The following is an 11809-nucleotide window of genomic DNA, read 5'->3' on the forward strand; positions in this document are numbered from 1 at the left end:
GTGAATGTTTAGCTTTTTACCGGTGTCGTTTAATTCTTTTACGGTTGGGCTGCTAGTTTAACAAAGAAGCTAATGTAGCTCCCCCGGATCACTGCGATCGAATCGGTTATCACCGTCGGCGGCATCTCCACCACCGGCCTTTTCTTCTTATGACGTCTTGAAACCACCGTCCATGTTTTCAGCTGAAAGAAATCTTGCATGGTTAGCGTAGGAAGACATACCTTAGGGATGGGCCCTTTCCATGGCCAAACCCCCGTCGGCGACGTTCGCCGGCGAAGCACCTCTACGATCTCCGCCGCACATAACCCTTTCCATGCCGGATCTCCGTCTGGTACGGCCGTGTCGACAAGGCCCGCAAGGACCTCCTCAGAGTACCCCACCCCGAGCGCCTCGCACAAGGTGTCTGACGGTGTCGACGACGGCGCCTTCGATGAACCTCGAGGGTCGGCGTCTTCATCTTCATCTTCACAGTCCGAATCTCCCGCGAGCGCCAACTTCCCACCGACCCGCCAGAGAATGGGTTTGCCGTCAGGGGTAGCGGGCGGCGGAGCGCGGGACGCCCTTACCCTCTCCATTTTCCTGGGTCACCTTTAAAAATGGGAAAATCCGTACAACAGAAATTGTTTATGATGTTTCACATGACAATTTAAGATATTTGTTTGTTTTCATCGTGATGGCAATTTCTAAAAAAAGTGTGTGTCATGTAGACATGGAGAAATTAAAAAAAGAGAGTTAAATACATCGGAGGTGCCTAAACTTGTCCTGTGCGGTCAGTTTGGTGCCTAAAGTTGTAAAATACACGAAACTGATGCTCAAACTTGTCCGGTCGTGCAAATACGGTGCCTTCATCCGTATTCCAACGTACGCGCTGTTCGCGTGGCATGCTAGCGCGGCAGTGGCCCATGTGCCCGCTCGTGAGGAATTATTTTACAGAAACCAACCTCGAGTTTTATTTAATCATGCAGCTTATAGGGTATGCTAGATAGAAATAAAATGGAAAAGAAAAAACCACATAGGAGTTTCGAACGAGACACCTCTTGGTGAACTACCGGCACGATCCAGCCATGCAGCTGAACTTTGCTTTCCATAAGAATGTTAGCAAGAAAGCTATTGTAGACTAATTGACGCATTTACGCATCATTTTTTTAATTACCACTGTTTCTTTTTTCTTTTTTCCAAGTTCATGTTTAGTTTTATGACACACATTTTTTCCTGCCTCGCGAACGCTCGAACCCAAAATGGGCCGGCCCAGGTGAGCTACACCCTGTGCGAACCATCGACTTTTTGACGCAAAGAGCATCACACAGGAGCTCCCCCGGATCACTGCGATCGAATCGGTTACCACCGTCGGCGGCATCTCCACCACCGGCCTTTTCTTCTTATGACGTCTTGAAACCACCGTCCATGTTTTCAGCCAAAAGAAATCTTGCATAGTTAGCGTAGGAAGACGTACCTTAGGGATGGGCCCTTTCCATGGCCAAACCCCCGTCGGCGATCGTTTGCCGGCGAAGCACCTCTACAATCTCCGCCGCACATAACCCTTTCCATGCCGGATCTCCGTCTGGTACGGTCGTGTCGACAAGGCCCGCAAGGACCTCCTTAGAGTACTCCACCCTGAGCGCCTCGCACAAGGTGTCTGACGGTGTCGGCGACAGAGCCTTCGATGAACCTCGAGGGTCGGCGTCTTCATCTTCATCTTCACAGTCCGAATCTCCCGCGAGCGTCCAAAACTTCCCACCGACCCGCCGGCGAATGGGTTTGCCGTCAGGGGTAGCGGGCGGCGGAGCGCGGGATGCCCTCACCCTCTCCATTTTCCTGGGTCACCTTTAAAAATGGGAAAATCCGTAAAACAGAACTTGTTTATGATGTTTCACATGACAATTTAAGATATTTGTTTGTTTTCATCATGATGGCAATTTCTAAAAAACGTGTGTGTCATGTAGACATGGAGAAATTAAAAAAAAAGAGTTAAATACATCGGAGGTGCCTAAACTTGTCCTATGCGGTCAGTTTGGTGCCTAAATTTGTAAAATACACGAAACTGACGCTCAAACTTGTCCGGTCGTGCAAATACGGTGCCTTCATCTGTATTCCAACGTACGCGCTGTTCGCGTGGCGTGCTAGCGCGGCAGTGGCCCATGTGCCCGCTCGTGAGGAATTATTTTACAGAAACCAACCTCGAGTTTTATTTAATCATGCAGCTTATAGGGTATGCTAGATAGAAATAAAATGGAAAAGAAAAAACCACATAGAAGTTTCGAACGAGGCACCTCTTGGTGAACTACCGGCACGATCCAGCCATGCAGCTGAACTTTGCTTTCCATAAGAATGTTAGCAAGAAAGCTATTGTAGACTAATTGACGCGTTTACCCATCATTTTTTTATTACCACTGTTTCTTTTTTTCTTTTTTCCAAGTTCATGTTTAGTTTTATGACACACAAATTTTCCCATATAAAAATACAATAATTACCAATATTAAATTACTTTCTATTTTCAAATCTTTTTTCTTCTTTTGTAATCGTGTACTTCGAAGAGGTAAAATGAACTTTTTCAAAATTTTATGTCGATTTAAATAGTTCAACCCATATTAAATACTATTGTGTAAATTCATATATCTTCATTCTGCACCAGAAGCACACACAGTTATTGTGTATCTTCACTTTATTTCTAGAATACCCAATTATTAAAATTTTGAAAACTTTGTATTTTGTAATCTTTCAACATGTATTAAAAATTATTTTGTAATAATATTAAATTCTACAAATGTATCCAAACATATCAACCATGTTTGTAGAAATATAAGGATATTCAAATCAATTTTAATAAGCATTGAATATTTTCTAAAAACATGGTGAGCCTTTTGTAAAATACACATTGTCATTTTTAATGCATGACAAAGATTTTTAAAAAACACTTATAATTTGTTAATACATGTGAACCATTTTCCCAAAACATGTTGAACATTTTTCAAATGCACTAAAACTTTCTTCCAAGTTTATGGCAATTTGTAATTTTTTTCTAACATTTATTTTTCAAATAGTAAAAAAAATTATAAACACAAACTTGAAAAAGTAAAAATAAAACTTGTGCGGACCCATAGGAGCGCCATATAGAAACAAAATCACCTGAAGAGGTACATAGCGACCACAACGAATTTTTAGAGCACGGTGGCCACTGAGCATTTTTTTTAAAGGTTAAAAACCATCACTTAAAAGTTACCATTTATTTATTTATTGACAAAAAACATATGCATGTGCTATAAGTGACTGTCAAATTTCATCTGAAATGATGTTATATTATACCCTGCAATAAAGACAAAAATCCGGCCAAAAAAAGAGCTGATTTTTGCATGTATTTGTCTTTTTCGTACCTCTCACATACAATCACAGATTTTGACGAAAATTCACACGATATATTACAGTTCTATATGTGCACATATAAAAAAATTCGGATTTATTTGCGCTGTAAAAAGCTGTTTCTTTGAAGTTCAAAAAAGGGGCACAATATGCCGGTGCTGCAAAGTTACAAAAAAGGCGAGACCAGAGAGGCAAGCGCCCCCGGTATATTTTTATAGAAGAATTACCTTTTGCATAACAACGCAATATGTACAATTCGACTTCATGCTTGTCTATTCAGCAAAGTTTGGCGTGGTGGACTTACACATTTTCTTTAGTTTTTGTCTGTCATACGCTTATACTGACATAGATTTTTCCTACATGCTTAAATAAAATATGAGGGGCATCCTGCAAAAACAATCTCAAGCGCAGGCCACCTAGCACCTTCCCCGCTCTCTGCCACTTACATGTGGGGTTGTCGCGCCATGTGGGCAGAGCATGCGCCCAGATAAGGAGGCACCGTATTTGCACAACCGGACAAGTTCAAGCACTAATTTCGTGTATTTTACAACTTTAGACACCAAACTGACCATGCAGAACAAGTTGAGGCACCCCTAAAGCCATCTATATTGTGGTAAATGAGTGTGTGCAAACTCATTCTAGAGTTTTTTCCTCTGGAAGTTGCCATACAACAACTATAATAGCTGCCAGGAAGCAAACTAGAAATAAGTTGCTTTATGTTTGGTTTAACAAAGATTTTTCTTACCAAATCTAATAATAAGCCGAGATTAATCATTCTAGTTGGCACAAAAAGAGATGCGATGAAATTGCCATATTTCTCGATCGGTGACACTAGACAACTACTCCATCCCATAATATAAGACCTTTTTTGACACTACACTAGTGTCAAAAACCTCTTACATTATGAGACTGAGGGAGTGGATATAAACGCAAGCACGGCTTTCACCAGGAAAGCAATTTTCGGCCATTCAAATTATCTTATCAACTACGTAGAAGAAAGTAAGTATTCGTTTTCACTAGTTCAGTACTGATGATATAGGACCACTGATTTACTGAATATATATAGCCACATGTGCAACCTACTGCAATGTATTGTACACACATGCTACTGCCCTCCTCCGGGCGTTATCTGCGGCAGTTCCAGTATGCCGCCGAACCAGCGCTTGCAGTCGTATACGGTGCAGAAGGTCTGCAGCGCCGTCATGAGCAGCAGCACGACGGCGGCCAGCAGCGTGAGCAGCCTCCACGACCTGAACACGTAGCGCTTGAGAAACCTTCTCGCTTTCACGGCCACCCTCCGGTTCCGGTGCGCGTTGACGTCCCTGATCACGCCGTCAAGCAGCGGCACCTTGCTCGGCCGCACCGCCCGGCACATCCCGTTCCACATGTCCGCGGCCTCCTTGTCGCTCTTCATGGTGTTGAAGATGATCCCACACTCTCTCAAGATCTTCACGTCCTTGGGGGTGTCGATGATGCCGTTCATCAGCTCCGTGTACCGCGCCAGCACGAGCGGCCCGCGTACGGCGGCCGTCTCGTATGCCACCAGGTTGCGGAGGATCACCTCTGTGTTGCTGTCGAGGTGGAGGACAGGCAGGGTCAGCGTCGCCGTGGCCGCGTCGAAGCCGATCCCTGCCATGCCCTCTGGAGCCGGCATGAACCGCACGCCGCACGCGGCCAGCTGCGCGACCGACGGGATCATGATCTCCTGCGCCAGCGGCGAGTTGATTATGGTGGACAGGTTCACGCCCTTGAGCCGCGCCTCGACGTCCGTCGAAGCCATGAACTTCCCGAGCAGCGGCGCCATTGCCGACAGCAGCGGCACCTTGCGCATGATCATCCCCGGGAGGCTCGAAGCCGCGCTCATCGCCTTGGAGATGAGGTTCTTCTTGATGAACCGCACAGGCGCCACGTCGAAGCTGGACACCTGCATGCACGCCTGCTTCACCTTGTCGTAGTCCGGAATCTGCTGCTCGAGCGCGTCGATGGAGAGAACCTCCTCTGGGACCAGCGGCGGGAGCTCCGCCGCGTCCTCCGCGAAGACGGCCGAGGCGGGCACGAGAAAGTGGTAGAGGAGCTCCAGCAGGTGCGCGTGCTTGGCGATGTCGCCGGCGATGGCCAGCGCGGTGGTCTTGATGGGGCACACCTCCCTGACGAACCGGTCCAAGACGGCGTGCATGGCCTCGGCGGCGGCCTCCTCGGAGGCGTGGCGGAGCTGGAGCGCGCCCGCGAAGAGGAAGAGCGGGATTTGGTTCTCGAGCATCATGGCGTCGCGCACCATGGCGTTGATCCAGTTCGTCGCGGAGGACACCATGTCGGTGGCACCGTCGACGTGGTAGCTCTCGAGGAAGTCGAGGAGGAAGCACGTGTCGATGGCCATCATCCATGCCAGCGTCTGCCCATTCAACTCAAGGAACCTACATTCATTGTATTTGTACGTATACATGATCAGTGATAGTATTAACTTTCATGACATCTTATATTGAACGTGCTTTTGCCTTAAAACATTTAGTGTCATCTGATTTCTTTTTTTTTTTTCCTTTCGAACGAACGCACGCATGCATGCAGCTGCAATATGCAGCCAATGAATGCACGCTTCTTTGGTCATGCACTGGCTGGAAAGAGACTGGCGGCAAGGAGCGAAAGTGCTCTTCTAATCCCGACTTCAAGACTTTTGCCGCCTTATATAAAAATAAGATACACCTTTGGAGTACTCTCGCAAAAAAAAAAAAAACCCAGCTCAAATGCTCCTTTATAAATAGTAAAATCAAAACAAAAAAAAATTCAAAAGATTTTCAATTTTCTTTTGAAGACAAACATTGCTTAGTTTCCTTCCTCATTGCAATTTTTGTGATGCCAAATCACATTCATGGAGGTCTAGGTAAAAATAACAAAATCAACATTCCGAATTGCTTTCAAAATTAGTCCTTTTGGAACGTCACTTTTTTTCAACCAGAGCATTAGGAATGTTTTCTTCATGAATTTAACTAACCACTTTACTTGGTTCTATTTCTAGTTATGAATTTAACTAAATCAGTTGCTCGTCCTTTTAGTTGTTGTATTTACCTTGCTAGAACACAAATAATTTCTTGTGTTTATCTTGCATATAATTTGTTGGTTGTGTATAAAGCTTGCAATGGTACCTTACCTCTCTTATAGGTTGACAAGACTCAAAGAACCTACATTCATTGTACGTATACATGATCAGTGATAGTATTAACTTTCATGTATACACATCTTATTTAGTGTCATCTGATTATTATTTTTCTTTCAAATGAACGCACGCATGCATGCAGCCAATGAATGCACGCTTCTTTGGTCATGCACTGGCTGGAAAGAGACTGGCAGGAAGGGACGAAAGTGCTCTTCTAATCCGAGTTCAAGACTCTTGTAAAATTTTTTGCTGCCTTTTATGAAAATATGATATGCCTTTGAAGTACTCTCGCAAAAAATCCCTAGCTCAAATGCTCCTGTATAAATAGTAAAATCAAAACAAATAAAAGAATTTAAAAGATTTTCAATTTTCTTTTTACAACAAACATTGCTTAGTTTCCTTCCTCAGTGTAAATTTTGTGATTTCAAATCATGTTCATGGAGGTCTAGGTAACAATAACAAAATCAACATTCCCAATTGCTTTCAAACTTAGTCTTTTTGGAAAGTCATTTTTTTAACCAAAACATTATTAATGTTTTCTTCATGAATTTAACTAACCAGTCGACAAAGGTTCTATTTCTAGTTATGAATTTAACTAACCAGTTGCAAGCCCTTTTATTTGTTGTATTTACCTTGCTAGCATATGAATAATTTCTTGAGTTTATCTTGCATATAATTATTATTTTTGAATACACACGAGTGTGTGTACTACAGTATATATTAACCTTGCTAGCATTCGAATTCGAATAATTTCTTGAGTTTATCATTGCATATAATTAGTTGCTTATTTATGAAGCTTGCAATGGTATCTTATCTCTCTTATAGGTTCGCAAGACTCCCGGAGAATCAATATGAAACATTTTTTTGCAATGAAAACAGAAAAAAGCTCAGAGATAAAATTACGACCATGCTCGAAAATTCTCGCATGGTTTACATTATTAGGTTCACGGAGCAAGTCAAGCTTTTTAATAGGCTATCTGACTTATTGATTGGCAAGCATAGTGCATCAAATTGAAGAAGGTGGCATAAACACGAAAATCAAGAATACTAATGAGATTATGATTCAAAATTTTGATAAATGTTGCAACTAAATAAGACAGCCTCAGTTTGACTTTATTGATTGACTAAACAATAAACATAGTGCATTAGGTTGAAGAAACTGAAACAAATAGAACAATCAAGAATCCTAATGAGATGATGATATTCATAGATTTGATAAACGATGCAACTACAGTAATTTCTCAATTTGACTTCGATTTTCTTCTCTGATCCCCTAAGTGCCACTGCCACTTTTTTTTATGGCTAGCTTGCAGAAGTAACTGGATAATGCTAGTTAATGAAGGCATTATGTTTTGTGTGTGTACGGCTATGTCATCAGTTGGAATGATAATTTTTTTCTTAATATTTTATTGTTTGGGGGTGCAAGTTGCAATCCTCTATAATAAAAAAGATCCCTATTTTTATATTGCCTGTCAAATACAATGCTAGATTACAGAATATTAATGAGGATGAGTGTTTCATGAAAGCTACATGACACCAATTTGTGATCGCCGCCCGGAAATGTCAAATTACTGTGCTTATCGTTGCGCTATCAAGTTCTCAGCTCCATGCCTTTAAGAAACTCCCAAAGCAAATGTAGACCCTCACTTAGCATTTCAATTTCAGGCAGCACAAGAGAACAAAGCACTCATGTGTGGAATTTATGGTAAACTTGTTCATGGTTCTTAAATAATAACACAGATAATTAATTTGATGAGTACTTGATTATAAAAGATAACCCGTAAAAGAGAGGAGGCAGATGGATGTGTATAATTAGGGTTGGACCAAAAGCGCATAGCTCACGAGCTTAATGAATGCTCGGTAGCTCGACTTGTTAAGCTCGTTGCTCACTTTTTAATGAACAAAGCAAAGCACATGTTTTAGCTCTTTAAACTTAACGAGCTTAATGAGCGAGCTAACGAGTTTCATGAGCAGCTCGTTATGCTCGTTGATACAACACACCACATATTTTTATGTTATAGGTGGCAACATTTATTGGCACCTCAACCTATCTATTCCATCTATTCCAACCTAACCCATGGAAGACAATAACTAGCATACCTTCTCATGTGGTCATTTTCTTCCTCCATAAAAATAAACTGAAGCTAGAGGGGTTAGTGTCAAGAGTGCTTGCGAGCTTAATAAAGTTTAAACGAACATAGCCAATCAGAGTTTTTTGCTCGAGCTTAACGAGCAGAGTCTTAACGAGCACAAGCTTAATGAGCCGATCCTTAATGAGCCCAATAGCTCATTAATACAGCATAATAAAAGAAAAAGGAAAAAAAAAGGGTATACGTACGGTACCTGTTGTAGGGGGTCCGGATCATCTCCTGCATCTTCACAAACTTTTGCACGAGGTCGTCGAACCTGCGGTCGCCGGTGAAGAGCTTCTCGGCGCGCTTGGCTGCGGCGAGCTTGTAGCGCTCCATGTCCCTGAGCTCAGGCCGCTGGTAGTGGTAGGGCCCCAGGGCGAAGTGCTGCGGCGCGTACGCCTCGGGCCTGGTGGCCCGCAGCAACCGCGGCACGTCGAAGACCTTGGCCACGGCGCCCAGCTCCTCTACCCCGGCCTCCATCCGCCGCCGCACCTGGCTCACCCACCGCGACTGGTGGTCGTCCAGCTCCAGCTCCACGCCGGCTTTCGTGGCAGCCACCCCCACGAACCGCGCCTGCGCCTGCAGCTGCGCCAACGCCATCGTCCTAGCTAGCGCTCGCCGATCTAGATCTCTCCTCTCCTCTTCTCCCCTAGCTGAGCTGAGCTGAGCTTAGTCGTTAGTAGCTACTTGGTGCTAGCTAGCTTCTTGCACGATCCGAATTGATCCGATCCGAGCTGTATATAGTATGTGAGCTGGTTGCCTCCAATGGCTTCTAACTTGGTGGAGTTAACTAGGTCAATAGGGCATCATGGACTGTGCTGCTGGGTTAGTTAGGTGTTATGTAGAGTATGCATGCAAGTGGGTGGGTGGTTGTGTGCGTAATCATGAGTTAAAACGAAGCTAATCAACAGCTAGCGTGAAACATGCACGGGAGTAGATTAGTAGGGTCATCGTCTCACCGAGTGAAGAAGAAACGCGCGCCAGAGACCGGGGAATTTTAATGCCAGACGATGGATGAGCTTGTTCTTATGCGTACGTGCGTGTTGGCTGCATGCGCGTGGGCATCACGTCATGAATGATCGTCGTGTTAAACAAACGTTTTGAACGTGGTGGGTGTCGGGGAATGATGGTGCCATGAGCATATCGGTCGGACGTACGCGCCCAGTTGGTGCAGCTCAATGGAGCCATGATTATTGACTCAAGTCGGGCCGGCCAGGTTGGATTTGTCCATTAACTAGCAATCATACGGGAAGAATTCACTGTGGGAAAGCACAGTACATCAGAGCCGGGGAGTTTTTTTTTTGCGTGAGAAATTTTCAACCTATTAATCTCCGATCATGACAGTATAAAGAATACCGGAGATAATAAAGAACCATGGGAGTTAATTGCACAAATCTGTCACATTTATGACTAAATTTGCAGAAAACCACCTACTCGCTAATTATTGACAAAATCCACCACGTTTCTAGTAATTTTTTTGCAGAAAGCACTGATTGGGGGATTTGGCCCGTTTGATCACTTTCCGACAACTAGGGCCGGATTGTAAAGAGCTGACACGAGAACCTAATACTTGTGAGTCCGAATACTTTTTTTTTTACATTTTGCAAAATTCAGCTAACTATGAAGAACTTGTAATCTGCCATGGCAAGAAGTTACATTTTTTGCCATGACATTTTATTCCCATAAATTGATAGAATTGTTTCATATAGCATGATGGCATTTTTTTAGTATTTTGGTTTTGGTCACATGGCATCTTATTTGTCCCTATGGGTGGATAGTAGGAATGTTTGAGTTGTCCACTTTGGCCAAATGGTAGTCATGGCATTTCTATAGATAATCACCATGGCATCATAAAATGTCTTGACTCATGCTATTTTTGCCATGTGCAACTTTTTTTTAGGCACCATGGTACTTATTTTAGACCATGGTAGTTTTTACCTTTTAAAGCCTGGTAGTTTTATTCTAGGTAACATGGTAGTTTATTATTTATAGAATGGTATTTTATTTAAATTAGAGCATGGAATTTTCAAATTTATGTCCTATGGCAAATTTATTCTTGTTATATCGCAACACTTTGTGAATTAGTGGCATCGCAAATTTTACTAGGCGACATGGCAAAATTCAAAACATGGCATTTTTGCCATTGCAGTTTCTACATGATTTGTCCAAAAAACATGAAATTTTTAGCTAGTAGCATGGCACTATTCCACTACCCGTGTGTCTAAATCCTTGTGTTTTTTAGTTGCCATGGCAGCTCCATAATTTTTGTGGAAAAGTGTATATATCTTTTTTTTCGTGGCCTATGCCATGTTGCCTATACCATAGCAAAAAATGCCATGTTGATTTTACCATGGTATATACATGTTTGTTGAAATTAACATGTGTCCCCATGGAAAACAATTATAGGAAAAAACATGGCATTTTTTAATAAACGATTGCATTTTTTTTGTAGAACCCATTGCATTTTTATTAAGAGCATGTCAAAAGAGCATGCCATTTTTTTTCAAAGAGCATGCCATTTTAATTGTAAATAGCATGCCATTTTCTTTTTCAAAGATCATGACTTTTTTGTAGAGCGTGGCATTATTATTTTAAATAGCATGACATTTTTTGTATAAAGCATGTCATGTTTTATTTGTAAATAGCAAGAATTTTTTATTTTATAATAGCATGGCATTTTTTTAGAACATGGTATTTTTATTGTACAATCATGGCACTTTTTTTACTGAGCATGATACTTTTATTTTACCAAGCATGACATTTTGTTTTTGTACATAATGGCAATTTTGTTAGTAAGAGCATGACATTTTTATTAAGGACATGTCATGTTTTATTCTTTTATAGAGCATGTTAAGTTTATGAGGAAGTGCATGGCATTTTTTATTCCTAAAAACGTGCATTTACATATTATTTTTTGCATAGGATGGCGATTTTTTAGCATATCATGGTAATTTTAGGTACAAACATCACGGGCACCTTTTTTTTTGCATTAATAAGCTTTTTAATTTATATACATACATATATATATATATATATATATATATATATATATATATATGGCTAATTTATGTTTTTTTATATTTTTATGACTAATCTATGATTATTTGCAAAAGGGTTTTTTTGTGCACATGAATTAAAACTGTGCACAAAAAAGGTGCCCAGTAAACTG

General features: G+C 42.0%; 1 protein-coding gene across 1 annotated transcript; it reads right to left on the minus strand.

The window, feature by feature from the left end:
- Nucleotides 1-4357: 4357 nt before the first annotated feature.
- On the minus strand, nt 4358-9493 carry LOC123141360 (putative UPF0481 protein At3g02645). Its single transcript, XM_044560532.1, has 2 exons — nt 8852-9493; nt 4358-5771 (listed from the first exon to the last, which is right to left on the minus strand). Exons 1-2 carry the CDS (start codon nt 9238-9240, stop codon nt 4463-4465), a joined length of 1698 nt encoding a protein of 565 aa, XP_044416467.1. The 5' UTR covers nt 9241-9493; the 3' UTR covers nt 4358-4462.
- Nucleotides 9494-11809: the final 2316 nt, after the last annotated feature.

The sequence above is a fragment of the Triticum aestivum genome, chromosome 6D (genome assembly GCF_018294505.1).
Source record: "Triticum aestivum cultivar Chinese Spring chromosome 6D, IWGSC CS RefSeq v2.1, whole genome shotgun sequence".
NCBI classification, from domain to species: Eukaryota; Viridiplantae; Streptophyta; class Magnoliopsida; order Poales; family Poaceae; genus Triticum; species Triticum aestivum.